General features: G+C 39.4%; 2 protein-coding genes across 2 annotated transcripts; both read left to right on the top strand.

Moving 5' to 3' along the window:
* The first annotated feature begins 6,247 nt into the window (after positions 1 to 6,247).
* LOC147334523 (ladderlectin-like) lies at positions 6,248 to 8,262 on the top strand. The gene is made up of 7 exons (XM_086287354.1): positions 6,248 to 6,359; positions 6,437 to 6,514; positions 6,654 to 6,692; positions 7,029 to 7,144; positions 7,234 to 7,368; positions 7,458 to 7,569; positions 7,933 to 8,262. Exons 2-7 carry the CDS (start codon positions 6,454 to 6,456, stop codon positions 8,013 to 8,015), a joined length of 546 nt encoding a protein of 181 aa, XP_086143480.1. The 5' UTR covers positions 6,248 to 6,359; positions 6,437 to 6,453; the 3' UTR covers positions 8,016 to 8,262.
* Positions 8,263 to 20,245: 11,983 nt separating this feature from the next.
* On the top strand, positions 20,246 to 22,705 carry LOC147334522 (uncharacterized). The gene is made up of 8 exons (XM_086287353.1): positions 20,246 to 20,357; positions 20,435 to 20,512; positions 20,977 to 21,152; positions 21,232 to 21,349; positions 21,501 to 21,616; positions 21,706 to 21,840; positions 21,932 to 22,043; positions 22,407 to 22,705. Exons 2-8 carry the CDS (start codon positions 20,452 to 20,454, stop codon positions 22,538 to 22,540), a joined length of 852 nt encoding a protein of 283 aa, XP_086143479.1. The 5' UTR covers positions 20,246 to 20,357; positions 20,435 to 20,451; the 3' UTR covers positions 22,541 to 22,705.
* Positions 22,706 to 22,994: the final 289 nt, after the last annotated feature.

Raw genomic sequence — 22,994 nt, 5'->3', positions numbered from 1 at the left:
ACTGTGTGGGAGTCAGGAGCTCCACAATGGAAGCCATATTTTTGGAAACTGTCACGTTATTGTTCACCATCTCCACTGTGAATAAACAGTCTCTTTTGTGAAGTCCTGCATTTGGGTCACGTACTTACCCTGAACCTGACATTGTTGGTTTTTGTATATTGGGTTACTTTAAGAAGACTAAAAAAAATCCTCATATACTGGTGTTTTCTCACCAGTATGTGAGAATTAACATATAAATATAAACAGCAAAGAAGAGCATATCTAAAGTCTGTGACTGACAGATAAAGTCATTATCATGCTATCATCAATTAGCCAACAGCCTTGCTAACATTCTAAAGAAAAAACATCTTTCAAAGCTTCTGAAATTATTTTCACTTCAGACATTATTTCACAAGACTTGGGGCTTTATAGCTATCTCATTATTTTAACTGTCGAAAATAAAAGTTCCCAAAAGTAAAAGTGATATACTGTCATGATCAAGTGTCGAATAACTGAGGTTGAGGCCAACATGAATTGGCAACTTTTGACATATTTCATCATATTTCATAGAGGAAGTAGAAACAAATGCAGACCCATTCTGTGTTTCTCGTTTGGGCACACAAAGCCAAGGCCCACTTTGCTTGTCTGTACATGTCAGGTACCTAAAATATTCCACAAGTGAGCCACATTTTCCTTCACCTCTGATGTCCACCAGCTTTTTCAACTCCTTTCCCACCAGGAAGATGATTTTTGATTTGCCTAAAGCCAGTTTTTATAGCCCATGATTGTACTGCCCGGGCCTCCAGATTTGGCCCCGACTTATTTCACAAAGCACTATTTCCTATGGGATAACAGACCTCCCTGGCGGATTTGGGACCCTTTGATCTCAAATGAATCAGTCTTGGAGGCCTGCCCCCAGGTTGGGGCTGTTCAAGGTTCCCTGAAGGTTTTTTTTTTTTTTTTTTTTTTTTTTAACAAAGGGATCTGTTGAATCACACTTGGTCTTACCTCTAACTCATGCCCAATTAACTACTGACTTGTTATAATATAATTGCCATGTGTAAAACTAGTTAAAGAAAAAATTGAAAACAGAATAATATACCATGGCAGGGGTAGAATGACAGTCATTTGATAATTATTTGAAAGCTGTACAAAGTGCCCAAGATCCTTACTGATATTATTTCCTGTTATTTCCCTTTCTTGCTTCCAAAACCTAAATCCTTAAAGAAGACATGGTGAAACTGTGACTTATTTTAAGTTTTTATATTTTATCGTTTTTTGCCTTGAAACCCTTCAATGGATGCCATTTTGCCTAGTCTCCTTCTTATTGACAAATCATGAACACTGCCTTTAACTAAGGAAAGTGAAACATTACAAAAAATTATTCCAATATTTTCACGATTTAATGAGAGGGGCAATTACATTTCAATATATGACCAGGTAGGTTTAGATAGTTTCTTTTAGATAAATGGATTTCTAGTTGTGGTGTTTCTCAACATGAAAACTTCCCTCAATCCTATACGTAGCTTGAATATTCAAATGCATTATAAAGTGCTAAAGAACAGAGGCTAAAACCCCATACCCGACCTAGAAAATGATCAAGTCATTGTTATAGAGGAAGTGGAATTGAAGGCTCATCCATTCCGTGTCTTGCTCCATGACCTTGCTTAGCAACAGCCTGTTTACCTTTCAGCTTCCTACCAGTGAGTCCTGCAAGCCAGTCAGTATCAATAGGACATCTTTATTCTTAGTTTTTCCCCCCGCTGGTTTCTACCGTTTGGTTCAGTTCCTTCCTTTGTCTGGTGGGTAAAAAACTGTGCAAATAGACCCAAGATGCTTGTTCAGGCTCCTTTGGCTAAGACCGAGCCATCAGATAATCTCAAGCAGGTTCCTAAGCCTTGGCAGTGTTCCCGAAACCATTTTGTTGTAATTAAAGGAGTGTTTTGAATAAGGCTTTAAAGTCTGTTTCAGGCTCAAAAGCTACTCATTTAAATCTGCAAAACTTTAAGACACAAAGTATCTTATATGTGACTCGGAAACAAGACATACAGGGGCTTGCAAAAGTATTCGGCCCCCTTGAACTTTTCCACATTTTGTCACATCACAGCCACAAACATGAATCAATTTTATTGGAATTCCACATGAAAGACCAACACAAAGTGGTGTACACGTGAGAAGTGGAACGAAAATCATACATGATTCCAAACATTTTTTACAAATCAATGACTGAAACGTGGGGTGTGCGTAATTATTCAGCCCCCTTTGGTCTGAGTGCAGTCAGTTGTCCATAGACATTGCCTGATGAGTGCTAATGACTAAATAGAGTGCACCTGTGTGTAATCTAATGTCAGTACAAATACAGCTGCTCTGTGACGGCCTCAGAGGTTGTTTAAGAGAATATTGGGAGCAACAACACCATGAAGTCCAAAGAACACACCAGACAGGTCAGGGATAAAGTTATTGGAAAATTAGGCTTAGGCTACAAAAAGATTTCCCAAGCCTTGAAAATCCCACGGAGCACTGTTCAAGCGATCATTCAGAAATGGAAGGAGTATGGCACAACTGTAAACCTACCAAGACAAGGCCGTCCACCTAAACTCACAGGCCGAACAAGGAGAGCACTGATCAGAAATGCAGCCAAGAGGCCCATGGTGACTCTGGACGAGCTGCAGAGATCTACAGCTCAGGTGGGGGAATCTGTCCATAGGACAACTATTAGTCGTGCACTACACAAAGTTGGCCTTTATGGAAGAGTGGCAAGAAGAAAGCCATTGTTAACAGAAAACCAAGAAGACCCGTTTGCAGTTTGCCACAAGCCATGTGGGGGACCCAGCAAACATGTGGAAGAAGGTGCTCTGGTCAGATGAGACCAAAATGGAACTTTTTGGCCAAAATGCAAAATGCTTTGTGTGGCGGAAAACTAACACTGCACATCACTCTGAACACACCATCCCCACTGTCAAGTATGGTGGTGGCAGCATCAGGCTCTGGGGGTGCTTCTCTTCAGCAGGGACAGGGAAGCTGGTCAGAGTTGATGGGAAGATGGATGGAGCCAAATACAGGGCAATCTTGGAAGAAAACCTCTTGGAGTCTGCAAAAGACTTGAGACTCGGGCGGAGGTTCACCTTCCAGCAGGACACGACCCTAAACATAAAGCCAGGGCAACAATGGAATGGTTTAAAACAAAACATATCCATGTGTTAGAATGGCCCAGTCAAAGTCCAGATCTAAATCCAATCGAGAATCTGTGGCAAGATCTGAAAACTGCTGTTCACAAACGCTGTCCATCTAATCTGACTGAGCTGGAGCTGTTTTGCAAAGAAGAATGATCAAGAATTTCAGTCTAGATGTGCAAAGCTGGTAGAGACGAACCCTAAAAGACTGGCAGCTGGAATTGCAGCAAAAGGTGGTTTTACAAAGCATTGACTCAGGGGGCTGAATAATTACGCACACCCCACTTTACAGTTATTTATTTGTAAAAAATGTTTGGAATCATGTATGATTTTCGTTCCACTTCTCACATGTACACCACTTTGTGTTGGTCTTTCACATGGAATTCCAATAAAATTGATTCATGTTTGTGGCTGTAATGTGACAAAATGTGGAAAAGTTCAAGGGGGCCGAATACTTTTGCAAACCACTGTATGTTAAACATGGAGGCATGTTATTCCTCAGTAGAACAAACTCCTCTTTTCATCCAATAAAAAAAGAAAAAGCATTTTGGGTTACATATGTCTTCTTCTTTGCATAGTTAACCTTCAATTAATGATAGAGATTTGTCATTAGCATGGCAAATTAACATTACACAGAATCCTTTCTGGAAGTATTCTTGAGCCATGCAATTATTCCCATGAGAGAGTCATCCAAGTTTTTAATGCAGTGCCACCTGAGGTCTTTAAGATCATGGAATCTAGTTTTAATTGTCTCCCTTGTCCACAGAGATTTATCAAGATTCTCTGAATCTATTGACAATATTGAGTACTCTAGTTGATGACACATTCATCATCTTCAGAATTTTATATAAATATATATTATTCTGAAATGTTTCCACAGTTCCTAGATGCAGTTTTTTTTAGATAATGGTGAAACTCTCCGCTTCTGAGAAACTTTATAGCTAAGATGCCTTTTCATACTTATTGTTGCAAAATGTTCCTTGAGCTTTTTCCATTCAGTAATGATTACTTGTCCACTCCTTTGTCGTCCCATGTTTCCACTTCTTGAGATAAGTTCATGTAATCAAATTCAAAATTAGCTATTACTTTACATCATTTTTATTTACACTTTGCACAGCTCTTTCTCTACTGGAATCACAGACCCAGCCCATTAATTATGCTGAGTGTGGTGCTAACCTCACATCTTTCTCTACAAAGAAATTCGGATATGACACAGATAGGAATGCCTGTCAAAAATGCAAGACATTTCTTCTCAACTGAGACATTGGTCTCATTTTATCTTTCATTTCTTATTTAATGTCTTTTCCTGAAATGCTAAGGAAAGAACTGGCAATCGAAAACTAAACTGGACCTGGACCACCTACTAATAAAAGAGTGACGAAACGTTTCTCCCCCAAAACGCTACGCCCAGATGAACAGAATCAGCTTTTGGAGCTTTTACCAAATTGACCATCCCAGACTTGCCGTAATGGTCTATTTGATTCACCTTTTGTTGTTTATTTTATTTATTTTTTTATTTTCACTTGCTAGATACGGGACAGACTTGAATGAGGAAAAGAAAAAGGAGAAAGGAAGAGGGGGAAAAAACAGTGGAGAAGAGGGATGGGGATAAAGGGCAAAAAAACAAAAAACAACTAAATAAGCAGACAAAAAAAATATACATATATCAATCACCTGGATCACCTGTTGAGAAAGAAAAGAAAACAAGCAGAAGAACATGAGAGCAATACAATAAACAACAATGATATATGGGAATATTTTTCTTTCTCTCCCTCTCATTCTTTCTCCCTGTCCTGACAGTCATGTCTGTCCAGTCTTTCAAAAACAAAAATAAAATAAATACATAATTATAATAAAGGTCAATCAAATGGACCAATATGGCAAGGCCATGATGATCCACTTGGTAAAGTAAATCCACTTGGCATCTTTCTTGGCCTTCAGACAACAATTCTGATGGCTAAAAAACAAAACAAAACAAAGAAAGCCTTACATTAGGGAGAAAAACACGTCGGGGGAGAGGGTCCTCGGTTCTCCAGTTAGATTGTACTTCACGGCGTCATGTTTTGCCATGACGGGGTTATTATTGGAGTAAATGGATGGCTGGAGCCTCTGCTCGAAGTGTCTCTTATCGCTGCGAGCGGGTTCACATTGGAGTGAACTGAGAAAAACATGGAAGGGTACCTTTTGCGTTAGCATGAGAATTTTAGGGACGTTACAAATCGTCGCTATATTACGAGTAGGGAGTGAAAACGGGTTGAAGACCAAGCAGACATGGAGCACAGAGAGAAGAGTAACTAGACGTGAGACGTGGAACGGGGGAGGGCAAAGTTACAGAAAGCTAACGACTGAAAAGTAAGAACATAACCAGTGTTGGTCAAGTTACTTGAAAAAGTAGTCCTGTTACTTTACTGATTACTTGAAAAAAGTAATCAAATTACAATAACGCATTACTTTTAACGCATCACTGCCCATCTCTGAATTTGACATAAGCAGAAAACAATATAGTGACTCAAAACCATGAAAATCAACAAATCCAAGAACATAACTGATCAAAAACGCAGCACACAGACCCAGTACTGTGACAGATCTGTCTCCATAAAAATTTTCTGGTGAATGCCTGTCAAAGATACAAGACATCGCTTATCAGCTGAGGCACTGGTCTCATTTTATCTTTTTCTTATTGCATGTCTTTTCCAGAAATGCTAAGGAAAGAACTGGCAAGAATTGGTCTACTGAAGAAACATTCTCATCATGATTACTGTGAGAGCAAAACGTCAGAAATTATTTTAGATCTTCATAATAACGCTGATTATTTAATGTCCATAAACTCAGCTTCTCCTTTGTTTTATGGTTTTTTTTTTCTTTCCTGAAAATACTTTCTTAAATATATAAAATGTTCTCCATTTATACTATGGAGTGTTGACCCGTGTTTGACTAGTTGTTGACTAGTAAAATTAAGTGGGCAGCTGGAAGAAGTAGTCAGCATTTGGCAATAATTTTGGTTTTGGTTGAGAAAGAAAGAAGTGCAGTAAAAGTCTGGCCAGCATGAATCACATAATACACGTGTCATTTTTTTCAATGTTAGTTCCCTGTTTTGAAACTACAAAGAGACAGAATATAAGCCGTGATCTCAGAGCTGTTCAGCACCTTGTTCCAACCTTGGAAGGCTGAAGCTACTGACTGAACAGACAAGATATTCTACAAAAGGTTGGCTGAAAACTCAGATTCCTTCTGTGCTTTGTTTAATGAAGTGCTAATAACTTTGGGTCTTTTGTTGTTCACAGAGATACTAATTATCACCATGAAGCTGCTGACTGTGTCTGCACTTCTTTGTGCAATGATCGCTCTGACCACTGCTGCCAGTGAGTATTGTAGTATAATATAGATAACGTATATATGTGTGGAATCAATAATACAAACAACACTTATAATATCAATATTATAAATGGAAATTTACCACTAAAATTTATCAAAATTATAACTTTTTTTGGGTTCTTCCAGATGAAGTGGGTAAGGATGGGTCTGAATCAAATCCCCCAGGTTGGTAACAATTTTCCTCTCAGATTATTGTCATGCTGAAGAGCACATCTATGTCCTCACTTGTATGCTTGTATGTAATGTATGTGTTCAAATGATATGTTTTACCAGTGAGAAAATAAAATATTTATAATTTATATATATATATATATATATATATATATGTGTATGTGTGTGTGTGTGTGTGTGTGTGTGTGTGTGTGTGTGTGTGTGTGTGTGTGTTTGTTTGCGGGGGTATAAAGGTTTAAGCATATACATGGTTTGAAAGACAATTACTTTTTTGTAAATAGCAACGATAATTGATGTTTGAGTATCTAAGTAGTCTTTGCTTGTCCTCAGGAGAGCATCTTGTTGAGAAGAGATCTGCATGTTTTAGGAGCCCCTGGGGTTGGACTAGATATGGAAACCGATACTATCACTTCTTTCCCAATCAACTGACTTGGGCTCAGGCGCAGGTAAGAACAGTGATTTCGATTTAGCATTTCTCTCTGCTTTAATACTTTTCATATCAAACTTGGTTTAAACTAGACCTTTTGTCCTTTAGAGACACTGTCAGTCCCTGAATGCAAATCTGGCGTCTGTGCGCAACCTCGGAGAGTACCAAGCGATTCAGAGGGTCATACTTAATGGTGCTCGTAATCATGTCCCTACATGGATTGGAGGCTCAGATGCTCAAGAGGTACACTACTCAATATTAGACATTAGTTCTGACACTAGAAGATATGCCTGCCTATTGACACTATTCTCTGTTTTTTTTGTGTTTTCTAGGAGCGTTATTGGTTTTGGATCGATGGAACCCGTTTCACATATGCAAACTGGTGTCATGGAGAGCCTAACAATGCCGGGGGCAGAGAGAACTGCCTGCATATGAATTTGACAGGTAAAACTTAAAAGAAAGTGTGTGAATTCATTTTGAGGGGAACAAAAACTGTTACAGTATCCACATTTTCTCAAAAAATGCTTATCATTTGGTGTGATAAATAGCAGTGACTTACAGGAAAATAATATGAATTCTAAATTTTATTTTTAACAGAGAAAAACTTTGTGTTTTACCATAATGAATAAAATAGATTGCTGTATTTCACGTCTTTAAATTTAAAGTAAATTTACATAGTGCTGTGAAAGTAGAGTCAAAAATGAATATTGACAGGTGCTCCTGCTATTATGCAAACTAAATATTTGTGTCAGTATAGACGTCCATGTGAGCATGGCTTCACTTAATGTTCATTTTTGGTGCTTACAGGAAACCTCTGTATGAATGACATACCCTGTGACGCCAGATACCCATTTGTCTGCGCCAGGAAAGTCAGACGATCTCTGGAATGAAGGCTTGGTTCACCGGTCTTTAGAGCAAATAATCTCATAAATCCAGCTTAAAATGTTTGTCTTCTTACATCTTTACTTCTTTTAGTTCACCGCAACGCTACATAAGGAATGAGTTGAAAAATGATGCAACCTGTAGATGGATTGTCTCTTTTAATAAGAACAAACTGAGTGTGTAATGGAAAGAATGCTTTAAGCTTTCACTTTACTTCCCTGAATGAACATCATCTTCATTATTAAACCTTTAAGCATTGAATCAAACTGGTCTCTGAGTCTTTGTCACATTTTCATGGGAATACTTCAAAAGATTCATACACATCCAGGCATAAATCCACCATTTTCCAAATACCTGATGCAAATTCAAATTTCTGTGCTCACATGATGTAGAAATTAAATATTTTCTTTATGGAGTCCTGGCCTGACAAGTTAGCTCTTCTGTATTGTGCCATCTGCTTATCTAGAGGTTATTTTGTTTCCCTGATGTATAAAAATCATGGCAATCCTCCTGGCACCTAACAGTGTACACTATATTACTCTGTTTACATTAGGGGACCTGTTTCATTGGATCAATTTTTGGCACAGTGTGTTTTGGGGTTTAAAAGTCATAAGCGACATTGTGTTTAGAGAAAAGGATTCTTAACTGCTCCGATACTCCTGACACATATGGGATCATTAAGGGTTTTTCCTTAGGCAGCGGTGGTCCTTCTCTCCTGGATCGGCTGGAGCTTTCTTTTGGCGCCTTCCTAGCTTTGACAAATGTCCAGCTGGGATAACCACATATACTCGAGACTTTCCTGATGTGATGTTCTTCTGCTTCCCTGGCCGCTGTGTCTGTGGGGATGGTGTTCGCTCTGTGTTGTAGCGTCCTGATGACACCCAGTTTATTCTCCAGTTGATGATGAGAGTCAAACCTTAAATACTGATCTCTATGCGTAGGTTTACGGTACACATCAACTTCTAAATGTCCCCCATTACTGATGGAAATCTCACAGTCTAAGAAGGCTAACCTGCCACTTTTCATAACCTCCCTGGTGAACTTGCTGTGTTGGTCAACCAAGTTAATGTGATCCGTGAATTGTGGTACGTCCTAAGATTTGATTTTCATCCAGGTGTCATCCACATACCTGAACCAATGGCTTGGTGGTATTCCAGGGTAGATAACAAAGCCTTCTTCTCCATTTCTTCCATGTACAAGTCTTAGACTTTTTATGCTGCGCTAGATCAGCCTTCTCATTGAATTCAAACACCTTTTGAAGATATTCTCATCTGGAAGCATTTTAAGTCTCTGTCTGATCTGCTCTTTAGATTTTAGCATGTCAGTGGTAAAATGGCACACCTGCGGCACACCTGTCACTGGGTAAACCTCCAGAGTCCAGAAAATAAATAAAATCAAAGACTCAGCGGCACTAAGTCCTGTTGCTCATAAATCTATTTTCAATTCAATTCAATTCAATTTTATTTATATAGCGCCAAATCACAACAAAAGTCGCCTCAAGGCGCTTCATAGATACAGAGAAAAACCCAACAATCATATGACCCCCTATGAGCAAGCACTTTGGCGACAGTGGGAAGGAAAAACTCCCTTTTAACAGGAAGAAACCTCCGGCAGAACCAGGCTCAGGGAGGGGCGGGGCCATCTGCTGCGACCGGTTGGGGTGAGAGAAGGAAGACAGGATAAAGACATGCTGTGGAAGAGAGACAGAGGTTAATAACAGATATGATTCAATGCAGAGAGGTCTGTTAATACATAGTGAGTGAGAAAGGTGACTGGAAAGGAAAAACTCAATGCATCATGGGAATCCCCCGGCAGCCTACATCTATTGCAGCATAACTAAGGGAGGATTCAGGGTCACCTGGTCCAGCCCTAACTATATGCTTTAGCAAAAAGGAAAGTTTTAAGCCTAATCTTAAAAGTAGAGATAGTGTCTGTCTCCCGAATCCAAACTGGAAGCTGGTTCCACAGAAGAGGGGCCTGAAAACTGAAGGCTCTCCCTCCCATTCTACTTTTAAATACTCTAGGAACAACAAGTAGGCCTGCAGAGCGAGAGCGAAGTGCTCTAATAGGGTGATATGGTACTACAAGGTCATTAAGATAAGATGGGGCCTGATTATTTAAGACCTTGTATGTGAGGAGCAGGATTTTGAATTCAATTCTGGATTTAACAGGAAGCCAATGAAGGGAAGCCAAAACAGGAGAAATCTGCTCTCTCTTTCTAGTCCCTGTCAGGACTCTTGCTGCAGCATTTTGGATTAGTTGAAGGCTTTTCAGCGAGTTTTTTGGACATCCTGATAATAATGAATTACAGTAGTCCAGCCTGGAAGTAATAAATGCATGAACTAGTTTTTCAGCGTCACTCTGAGACAGGATATTTCTAATTTTAGAGATGTTGCGCAAATGGAAGAAAGCAGTCTTACATATTTGTTTAATATGTGCGTTGAAGGACATGTCCTGGTCAAAAATGACTCCAAGGTTCCTCACCGCGTTACTGGAGGCCAAGGTAATGCCATCCAGAGTAAGAATCTGGTTAGATACCATATTTCTAAGATTTTCAGGGCCGAGTACAATAACCTCAGTTTTATCTGAATTAAGAAGCAGAAAGTTAGCGGCCATCCAGGTCTTTATGTCTTTAAGACATTCCTGCAGTTTAACTAATTAGTGTGTGTCATCTGGCTTCATGGACAGATAGAGCTGGGTGTCATCAGCATAGCAGTGAAAATGTATGCTATGTCTTCTAATGATACTGCCTAAGGGAAGCATGTATAATGTAAACAGAATTGGTCCTAGCACTGAACCCTGTGGAACTCCATAATTAACCTCAGTGTGTGAAGAGGACTCTCCATTTACATGCACAAACTGGAGTCTATTAGATAGATATGATACAAACCACTGCAGCGCAGTACCTGTAATACCTACTGCATGTTCTAATCGCTCTAATAGGATATTATGGTCGACAGTATCGAATGCTGCACTAAGGTCTAGCAGGACAAGCACAGAGATGAGTCCACTGTCAGAGGCCATAAGAAGATCATTTGTAACCTTCACTAAAGCTGTTTCTGTGCTGTGCTGAGCTCTGAAACCTGACTGAAACCCTTCAAATAAACCATTCCTCTGCAGATGATCTGTTAGCTGTTTGACAACTACTCTTTCAAGGATTTTTGATATGAAAGGAAGGTTGGAGATTGGCCTATAATTAGCTAAGACTGCTGGGTCTAGAGATGGCTTTTTGAGTAAAGGTTTAACTACAGCCAGCTTGAAGGCCTGTGGTACATAGCCGATTATTTAGAGATAGGTTGATCATATTTAAGATCGAAGAATTAATTAATGGCAGGACTTCTTTGAGCAGTTTTGTAGGAATGGGGTCTAAAAGACAGGTTGATGGTTTGGAGGAAGTAATTATTGAAGTTAACTCAGAAAGATCAATGGGAGAAAAAGAGTCTAACTTAACATCAATGGTAGCTGTAGATAATATTACATCTGTGGGATGATTATTGGTAATTTTTTCTCTAATGATAAAAATTTTATTTGTGAAGAAGTTCATGAAGTCGTTACTAGTTAACGTTAAAGGGATGGTTGGCTCAACAGAGCTCTGACTTTTTGTCAGCCTGGCTATAGTGCTGAAGAGAAACCTGGGGTTGTTCTTATTTACTTCAATCAGTGACGAATAGTAAGATGTTCTGGCTTTGCGGAGGGCTTTCTTATAAAGCAGCAAACTATTTCTCCAGGCTAAATGATGATCCTCTAGATTTGTGACACGCCATTTCCTCTCCAGATTACGAGTCATCTGCTTTAGGGTACGTGTTTGAGAATTATACCACGGAGTCAGGTACTTCTGATTTGAGGCCTTAGTTTTCACAGGAGCTACAGTATCCAGAGTCGTACTTAGTGAGGAGGTGAAATTATTAACAAGATAATCGACCTCTGTTGGGGTAGCGTTCAGATAGCTGCTCTGCTCTGTGTTGGTACAGGGCATTGAAGATGATAACAGTGGGTGGATTATATTCTTAAACTTAGTTACAGCACTTTCAGAAAGACATCTACTTTGATAAAGTCTACTCTCCACTGCTGTGTAATCAATTATTGTAAATGTAAATGTTATCAGGAAATGATCAGACAGGAGAGGGTTTTCAGGAAACACTGTTAAATGTTCAGTTTCTATGCCATATGTTAAAACAAGATCTAGAGTGTGATTAAAGTGGTGGGTGGGTTCTTTTACATTTTGAGAGAAACCAATTGAGTCTAATAACAGACTAAATGCCATGTTGAGGCTGTCATTTTTAGCATCTACATGGATGTTAAAATCACCCACAATAATTATTTTATCTGAGCTCAGAACTAAATGAGATATAAAGTCTGAGAAATCAGACAGAAACTCTGTGTAAGGCCCAGGTGGACGATAGATGATAACAAGTAAGACTGGTTTCTGAGTTTCACAGCTGGGGTGGACGAGGCTAAGCATCAGGCTTTCAAATGAATTAAAAGTCTGTCTTGGTCTTTCATTAATTAATAGGCTGGTGTGAAAAATTGCTGCCACACCGCCCCCTCGGCCTGTGCTTTGAGATTTCTGGTAGTTAGAATGACTCGGGGGTGTTGATTCATTTAAACTAACATAATCATCCTGCTGCAACCAGGTTTCTGTAAGGCAGAGTAAATCAATTTGTTGATCAATTATTAAGTCATGTACTAACAGAGACTTGGAGGAGAGAGACCTAATATTTAATAATCCACATTTCACTGTTTTACTCTTTGGTTCAGATGTGGATACTGTATTGTTCTTTCTTTGTAATTGTTTATGTTTAAGTTGTTTGTTGCTGGTTTTTAGTTTGTTTTTTGTCTTTTTGGAAGCTGACACAGTCTCTATGGAGATGGGTTTTTGGGGGGGTAGCAGGAGGAGAGAAGCTGCAGAGAGGTGTGTAAGACTGCAACTCTGCTTCCTGGTCCCAACTCTGGATAGTCATATTTTGGGGGGTTTAATAAATTTGTCCATATTTCTAGAAATGAGAGCTGCTCCATCCAAAGTGGGATGGATGCCGTCTCTCCTAACAAGACCAGGTTTCCTCCAGAAGGTTTGCCAATTATCTATGAAGCCCACATCATTTCTGGGACACCACTCAGACAGCCAGCAATTTAAGGAGAACATGCGGCTAAACATGTCACTCCTGGTCTGATTGGGGAGGGGACCAGAGAAAACTTCACCTGTTTAGCAGGAGTGGGGCGGGTGGAGGTTTGCCCTGGTGCAGGTGTGCCACAGTGGTCATGTCAGCGGAAGGATCCGGCAGTTTCTCTGTGAATTTCAAATTCCTGTGGCAGCATACTCGGTGCTTCCTTGGAAGTTTAGGAGTTTTTTTCGCTATAAAAAGAAGTTTTCTTCCCACACACCCCACGGGCGCCAATGTTTCTGTCTCTTTTTACTGAATCAAAATTTAAAGTAAGGTCAGTACTTCCACGCTTTAAATGCTGCACAGTCATACTCTGTCCCGCACTCGTTATATTATCCATTGTTGATCTGCACACAGCTGTTAACCACGAACGTTGCACACGCTTACGTCATTGTCATGAGACACTCTCACAAAAAAAATCACTGGTTAATAACGCAGTAACGAAGCATGCTTACGGGAAAGTAACAGTAATCTAATGACCTTTTTTGCAATAGTAATTCCTTACTTTACTCGTCACTTGAAAAAAGTAATCAGATACACGTTACTGTCTCTAATCATCTCTGATCATGAGGCTGGAAGGATTTCCCATCCTGAAGCCAGCCATAACTGTCCTGCATCAAGTCTCACCGGCTGCCGCTGATCATCCCCATCAGTGGCCCACTACTTAACAGTGTGGCTGAGCTAACTAGTCAGTACAGCCCTGACTCTGAGATGAAACTATCTTTGCTTGATCTTGTCTTTTCAAGAGCCTGGAAGGGAGTGTGTCACAGGAGTGGAGCTATTGTATATATCAAGTGTTGGAGTTTTCACCATTCACACTACAGACCATGAGCACTGTGTGGGAGTCAGGAGCTCCACAATGGAAGCCATATTTTTGGAAACTGTCACGTTATTGTTCACCATCTCCACTGTGAATAAACAGTCTCTTTTGTGAAGTCCTGCATTTGGGTCACGTACTTACCCTGAACCTGACATTGTTGGTTTTTGTATATTGGGTTACTTTAAGAAGACTAAAAAAAATCCTCATATACTGGTGTTTTCTCACCAGTATGTGAGAATTAACATATAAATATAAACAGCAAAGAAGAGCATATCTAAAGTCTGTGACTGACAGATAAACTCATTATCATGCTATCATCAATTAGCCAACAGCCTTGCTAACATTCTAAAGAAAAAACATCTTTCAAAGCTTCTGAAATTATTTTCACTTCAGACATTATTTCACAAGACTTGGGGCTTTATAGCTATCTCATTATTTTAACTGTCGAAAATAAAAGTTCCCAAAAGTAAAAGTGATATACTGTCATGATCAAGTGTCGAATAACTGAGGTTGAGGCCAACATGAATTGGCAACTTTTGACATATTTCATCATATTTCATAGAGGAAGTAGAAACAAATGCAGACCCATTCTGTGTTTCTCGTTTGGGCACACAAAGCCAAGGCCCACTTTGCTTGTCTGTACATGTCAGGTACCTAAAATATTCCACAAGTGAGCCACATTTTCCTTCACCTCTGATGTCCACCAGCTTTTTCAACTCCTTTCCCACCAGGAAGATGATTTTTGATTTGCCTAAAGCCAGTTTTTATAGCCCATGATTGTACTGCCCGGGCCTCCAGATTTGGCCCCGACTTATTTCACAAAGCACTATTTCCTATGGGATAACAGACCTCCCTGGCGGATTTGGGACCCTTTGATCTCAAATGAATCAGTCTTGGAGGCCTGCCCCCAGGTTGGGGCTGTTCAAGGTTCCCTGAAGGTTTTTTTTTTTTTTTTTTAACAAAGGGATCTGTTGAATCACACTTGGTCTTACCTCTAACTCATGCCCAATTAACTACTGACTTGTTATAATATAATTGCCATGTGTAAAACTAGTTAAAGAAAAAATTGAAAACAGAATAATATACCATGGCAGGGGTAGAATGACAGTCATTTGATAATTATTTGAAAGCTGTACAAAGTGCCCAAGATCCTTACTGATATTATTTCCTGTTATTTCCCTTTCTTGCTTCCAAAACCTAAATCCTTAAAGAAGACATGGTGAAACTGTGACTTATTTTAAGTTTTTATATTTTATCGTTTTTTGCCTTGAAACCCTTCAATGGATGCCATTTTGCCTAGTCTCCTTCTTATTGACAAATCATGAACACTGCCTTTAACTAAGGAAAGTGAAACATTACAAAAAATTATTCCAATATTTTCACGATTTAATGAGAGGGGCAATTACATTTCAATATATGACCAGGTAGGTTTAGATAGTTTCTTTTAGATAAATGGATTTCTAGTTGTGGTGTTTCTCAACATGAAAACTTCCCTCAATCCTATACGTAGCTTGAATATTCAAATGCATTATAAAGTGCTAAAGAACAGAGGCTAAAACCCCATACCCGACCTAGAAAATGATCAAGTCATTGTTATAGAGGAAGTGGAATTGAAGGCTCATCCATTCCGTGTCTTGCTCCATGACCTTGCTTAGCAACAGCCTGTTTACCTTTCAGCTTCCTACCAGTGAGTCCTGCAAGCCAGTCAGTATCAATAGGACATCTTTATTCTTAGTTTTTCCCCCCGCTGGTTTCTACCGTTTGGTTCAGTTCCTTCCTTTGTCTGGTGGGTAAAAAACTGTGCAAATAGACCCAAGATGCTTGTTCAGGCTCCTTTGGCTAAGACCGAGCCATCAGATAATCTCAAGCAGGTTCCTAAGCCTTGGCAGTGTTCCCGAAACCATTTTGTTGTAATTAAAGGAGTGTTTTGAATAAGGCTTTAAAGTCTGTTTCAGGCTCAAAAGCTACTCATTTAAATCTGCAAAACTTTAAGACACAAAGTATCTTATATGTGACTCGGAAACAAGACATACAGGGGCTTGCAAAAGTATTCGGCCCCCTTGAACTTTTCCACATTTTGTCACATCACAGCCACAAACATGAATCAATTTTATTGGAATTCCACATGAAAGACCAACACAAAGTGGTGTACATGTGAGAAGTGGAACGAAAATCATAGATGATTCCAAAATGTTTTACAAATAAATAACTGCAAAGTGGGGTGTGCGTAATTATTCAGCCCCCTTTGGTCTGAGTGCAGTCAGTTGTCCATAGACATTGCCTGATGAGTGCTAATGACTAAATAGAGTGCACCTGTGTGTAATCTAATGTCAGTACAAATACAGCTGCTCTGTGACGGCCTCAGAGGTTGTTTAAGAGAATATTGGGAGCAGCAACACCATGAAGTCCAAAGAACACACCAGACAGGTCAGGGATAAAGTTATTGGAAAATTAGGCTTAGGCTACAAAAAGATTTCCCAAGCCTTGAACATCCCACGGAGCACTGTTCAAGCGATCATTCAGAAATGGAAGGAGTATGGCACAACTGTAAACCTACCAAGACAAGGCCGTCCACCTAAACTCACAGGCCGAACAAGGAGAGCGCTGATCAGAAATGCAGCCAAGAGGCCCATGGTGACTCTGGACGAGCTGCAGAGATCTACAGCTCAGGTGGGGGAATCTGTCCATAGGACAACTATTAGTCGTGCACTACACAAAGTTGGCCTTTATGGAAGAGTGGCAAGAAGAAAGCCATTGTTAACAGAAAACCAAGAAGACCCGTTTGCAGTTTGCCACAAGCCATGTGGGGGACCCAGCAAACATGTGGAAAAAGGTGCTCTGGTCAGATGAGACCAAAATGGAACTTTTTGGCCAAAATGCAAAATGCTTTGTGTGGCGGAAAACTAACACTGCACATCACTCTGAACACACCATCCCCACTGTCAAGTATGGTGGTGGCAGCATCATGCTCTGGGGGTGCTTCTCTTCAGCAGGGACAGGGAAGCTGGTCAGAGTTGATGGGAAGATGGATGGAGCCAAATACAGGGCAATCTTGGAAGAAAACCTCTTGGAGTCTGCAAAAGACCTGAGACTGGGGCGGAGGTTCACCTTCCAGCAGGACACGACCCTAAACATGAAGCCAGGGCAACAATGGAATGGTTTAAAACAAAACATATCCATGTGTTAGAATGGCCCAGTCAAAGTCCAGATCTAAATCCAATCGAGAATCTGTGGCAAGATCTGAAAACTGCTGTTCACAAACGCTGTCCATCTAATCTGACTGAGCTGGAGCTGTTTTGCAAAGAAGAATGATCAAGAATTTCAGTCTAGATGTGCAAAGCTGGTAGAGACGAACCCTAAAAGACTGGCAGCTGGAATTGCAGCAAAAGGTGGTTTTACAAAGCATTGACTCAGGGGGCTGAATAATTACGCACACCCCACTTTACAGTTATTTATTTGTAAAAAATGTTTGGAATCATGTATGATTTTCGTTCCACTTCTCACATGTACACCACTTTGTGTTGGTCTTTCACATGGAATTCCAATAAAATTGATTCATGTTTGTGGCTGTAATGTGACAAAATGTGGAAAAGTTCAAGGGGGCCGAATACTTTTGCAAACCACTGTATGTTAAACATGGAGGCATGTTATTCCTCAGTAGAACAAACTCCTCTTTTCATCCAATAAAAAAAGAAAAAGCATTTTGGGTTACATATGTCTTCTTCTTTGCATAGTTAACCTTCAATTAATGATAGAGATTTGTCATTAGCATGGCAAATTAACATTACACAGAATCCTTTCTGGAAGTATTCTTGAGCCATGCAATTATTCCCATGAGAGAGTCATCCAAGTTTTTAATGCAGTGCCACCTGAGGTCTTTAAGATCATGGAATCTAGTTTTAATTGTCTCCCTTGTCCACAGAGATTTATCAAGATTCTCTGAATCTATTGACAATATTGAGTACTCTAGTTGATGACACATTCATCATCTTCAGAATTTTATATAAATATATATTATTCTGAAATGTTTCCACAGTTCCTAGATGCAGTTTTTTTTAGATAATGGTGAAACTCTCCGCTTCTGAGAAACTTTATAGCTAAGATGCCTTTTCATACTTATTGTTGCAAAATGTTCCTTGAGCTTTTTCCATTCAGTAATGATTACTTGTCCACTCCTTTGTCGTCCCATGTTTCCACTTCTTGAGATAAGTTCATGTAATCAAATTCAAAATTAGCTATTACTTTACATCATTTTTATTTACACTTTGCACAGCTCTTTCTCTACTGGAATCACAGACCCAGCCCATTAATTATGCTGAGTGTGGTGCTAACCTCACATCTTTCTCTACAAAGAAATTCGGATATGACACAGATAGGAATGCCTGTCAAAAATGCAAGACATTTCTTCTCAACTGAGACATTGGTCTCATTTTATCTTTCATTTCTTATTTAATGTCTTTTCCTGAAATGCTAAGGAAAGAACTGGCAATCGAAAACTAAACTGGACCTGGACCACCTACTAATAAAAGAGTGACGAAACGTTTCTCCCCCAAAACGCTACGCCCAGATGAACAGAATCAGCTTTTGGAGCTTTTACCAAATTGACCATCCCAGACTTGCCGTAATGGTCTATTTGATTCACCTTTTGTTGTTTATTTTATTTATTTTTTTATTTTCACTTGCTAGATACGGGACAGACTTGAATGAGGAAAAGAAAAAGGAGAAAGGAAGAGGGGGAAAAAACAGTGGAGAAGAGGGATGGGGATAAAGGGCAAAAAAACAAAAAACAACTAAATAAGCAGACAAAAAAAATATACATATATCAATCACCTGGATCACCTGTTGAGAAAGAAAAGAAAACAAGCAGAAGAACATGAGAGCAATACAATAAACAACAATGATATATGGGAATATTTTTCTTTCTCTCCCTCTCATTCTTTCTCCCTGTCCTGACCCCCAGTCATGTCTGTCCAGTCTTTCAAAAACAAAAATAAAATAAATACATAATTATAATAAAGGTCAATCAAATGGACCAATATGGCAAGGCCATGATGATCCACTTGGTAAAGTAAATCCACTTGGCATCTTTCTTGGCCTTCAGACAACAATTCTGATGGCTAAAAAACAAAACAAAACAAAGAAAGCCTTACATTAGGGAGAAAAACACGTCGGGGGAGAGGGTCCTCGGTTCTCCAGTTAGATTGTACTTCACGGCGTCATGTTTTGCCATGACGGGGTTATTATTGGAGTAAATGGATGGCTGGAGCCTCTGCTCGAAGCGTCTCTTATCGCTGCGAGCGGGTTCACATTGGAGTGAACTGAGAAAAACATGGAAGGGTACCTTTTGCGTTAACATGAGAATTTTAGGGATGTTACAAATCGTCGCTATATTATGAGTAGGGAGTGAAAACGGGTTGAAGACCAAGCAGACATGGAGCACAGAGAGAAGAGTAACTAGACGTGAGACGTGGAACGGGGGAGGGCAAAGTTACAGAAAGCTAACGACTGAAAAGTAAGAACATAACCAGTGTTGGTCAAGTTACTTGAAAAAGTAGTCCTGTTACTTTACTGATTACTTGAAAAAAGTAATCAAATTACAATAACGCATTACTTTTAACGCATCACTGCCCATCTCTGAATTTGACATAAGCAGAAAACAATATAGTGACTCAAAACCATGAAAATCAACAAATCCAAGAACATAACTGATCAAAAACGCAGCACACAGACCCAGTACTGTGACAGATCTGTCTCCATAAAAATTTTCTGGTGAATGCCTGTCAAAGATACAAGACATCTCTTATCAGCTGAGGCACTGGTCTCATTTTATCTTTTTCTTATTGCATGTCTTTTCCAGAAATGCTAAGGAAAGAACTGGCAAGAATTGGTCTACTGAAGAAACATTCTCATCATGATTACTGTGAGAGCAAAATGTCAGAAATTATTTTAGATCTTCATAATAACGCTGATTATTTAATGTCCATAAACTCAGCTTCTCCTTTGTTTTATGGGTTTTTTTTTTCTTTCCTGAAAATACTTTCTTAAATATATAAAATGTTCTCCATTTATACTATGGAGTGTTGACCAGTGTTTGACTAGTTGTTGACTAGTAAAATTAAGTGGGCAGCTGGAAGAAGTAGTCAGCATTTGGCAATAATTTTGGTTTTGGTTGAGAAAGAAAGAAGTGCAGTAAAAGTCTGGCCAGCATGAATCACATAATACACGTGTCATTTTTTTCAATGTTAGTTCCCTGTTTTGAAACTACAAAGAGACAGAATATAAGCCGTGATCTCAGAGCTGTTCAGCACCTTGTTCCAACCTTGGAAGGCTGAAGCTACTGACTGAACAGACAAGATATTCTACAAAAGGTTGGCTGAAAACTCAGATTCCTTCTGTGCTTTGTTTAATGAAGTGCTAATAACTTTGGGTCTTTTGTTGTTCACAGAGATACTAATTATCACCATGAAGCTGCTGACTGTGTCTGCACTTCTTTGTGCAATGATCGCTCTGACCACTGCTGCCAGTGAGTATTGTAGTATAATATAGATAACGTATATATGTGTGGAATCAATAATACAAACAACACTTATAATATCAATATTATAAATGGAAATTTACCACTAAAATTTATCAAAATTATAACTTTTTGTCATGCTGAAGAGCACATCTATGTCCTCACTTGTATGCTTGTATGTAATGTATGTATTCAAATGTTATGTTTTACCAGTGAGAAAATAAAATATTTATAATTTATGTATACATTATATATATATATATATATATATATATATATATATATATATATATATATATATGCATGCGTGTGTGTGTGTGTGTGTGTGCTTGTGTGTGTGTGTGTGTAAACACATTTACACATGGTTTGAAAGACAATTTGTCACGGGAGTGGAACGGACTCAGGCGCAGACTGAGGTAGCACAGTTCAACGACACTTTATTAATCACACTGGTGCACTATATACACGTGAAGGGGGGGGAAACACCAGGGTCCCGGGGATCACTTGGCTGGGGAGACACACTTCTTCGCACTCGCTCTGCTCCTCGTCCAAACAGTCTCCACACAAGCAGCTCAGCTCACTCTCCTACTCACGGGGTCCAGGGGTCACAAAAGGGCTGATCCAGGCAAACCTGTTTACACAGACGAGGGTAAGTCGAAGGCAAACACGGGAACAGTAGAATCGCAAGGAAGCCAGGCAATACTAACGAGAGTTACTCAATATTCCAGCGACGAATAGCTCAGAGCCCCAGCCTTAAGAGCCAGAGAACTGCAATCCGCTCGAGATCAGCTGCAGGTGCGTGGGCCAAGGGCAGGAGCCCAATCAGAGCTCCGCCCAGGCAGACAGGTAGGAGAGACAGAGTGAGAGAAAAACAACAAACACTTGTGGCCACACTGGGCTGGCCGGGGAGGCACAGGGACCATGACACAATTACTTTTTTGTAAATAGCAAAGATAATTGATGTTTGAGTATCTAAGTAGTCTTTGCTTGTCCTCAGGAGAGCATCTTGTTGAGAAGAGATCTCCATGTTTTAGGAGCCTCTGGGGTTGGACTAGATATGGAAACCGATACTTTCACTTCTTTCCCAATCAACTGACTTGGGCTCAGGCGCAGGTAAGAACAGTGATTTCGATTTAGCATTTCTCTCTGCTTTAATACTTTTCATATCAAACTTGGTTTCAACTAGACCTTTTGTCCTATAGAGACACTGTCAGTCCCTGAATGCAAATCTGGCGTCTGTGCGCAACCTCGGAGAGTACCAAGCGATTCAGAGGGTCATACTTAACGGTGCTCGTAATCATGTCCCTACATGGATTGGAGGCTCAGATGCTCAAGAGGTACACTACTCAATATTAGACATTAGTTCTGACACTAGAGGATATGCCTGCCTATCGACATTATTCTCTGTTATTTTTTTGTGTTTTCTAGGAGTGTTATTGGTTTTGGATCGATGGAACCCGTTTCACATATGCAAACTGGTGTCATGGAGAGCCTAACAATGTCGGGGGCAGAGAGAACTGCCTGCATATGAATTGGACAGGTAAAATTTAAAAGAAAGTGTATGAATTCATTTTGAGGGGAACAAAAACTGTTACAGTATCCACATTTTCTCAAAAAATGCTTATCATTTGGTGTGATAAATAGCAGTGACTTACAGGAAAATAATATGAATTCTAAATTTTATTTTTAACAGAGACAAACTTTGTGTTTTACCATAATGAATAAAATAGATTGCTGTATTTCACGTCTTTAAATTTAAAGTAAATTTACATAGTGCTGTGAAAGTAGAGTCAAAAATGAATATTGACAGGTGCTCCTGCTATTATGCAAACTAAATATTTGTGTCAGTATAGACGTCCATGTGAGCATGGCTTCACTTAATGTTCATTTTTGGTGCTTACAGGAAACCTCTGTATGAATGACATACCCTGTGACGCCAGATACCCATTTGTCTGCGCCAGGAAAGTCAGACGATCTCTGGAAGGAAGGCTTGGTTCACCGGTCTTTAGAGCAAATAATCTCATAAATCCAGCTTAAAATGTTTCTCTTCTTACATCTTTACTTCTTTTTAGTTCACCGCAACGCTACATAAGGAATGAGTTGAAAAATGATGCAACCTGTAGATGGATTGTCTCTTTTAATAAGAACAAACTGAGTGTGTAATGGAAAGAATGCTTTAAGCTTTCACTTTACTTCCCTGAATGAACATTATCTTCATTATTAAACCTTTAAGCATTGAATCAAACTGGTCTCTGAGTCTTTGTCACATTTTCATAGGAATGCTCCCAAAATTTCATCTTTTGTTTTTATGATGAGGTGATGGTAAAGGAAGAATTTGAAAAGAATAGATGTGTCATGGTGTACTGTGTGGCAGGCAGGATGGAGAACCCAAATGCAGGACTCTGAAACAGAAGGTTAAACTTAAAGCGGCAGCGTTTATTAGTGGGAGAATTTTCATAAAATTAAACCTCACAAAAAAACAAAACACAAA

The sequence above is a fragment of the Aulonocara sp. 'chitande type north' Nkhata Bay genome, linkage group LG3, assembly GCF_057382095.1.
Source record: "Aulonocara sp. 'chitande type north' Nkhata Bay isolate Kocher_YH1m ecotype deep benthic linkage group LG3, A_spYH_male_GT1.1, whole genome shotgun sequence".
Taxonomy (NCBI): domain Eukaryota; kingdom Metazoa; phylum Chordata; class Actinopteri; order Cichliformes; family Cichlidae; genus Aulonocara; species Aulonocara sp. 'chitande type north' Nkhata Bay.
The sequence above is the reverse complement of the archived record's forward strand: the minus strand, read 5'-3'. Positions and strand labels throughout refer to the sequence as shown.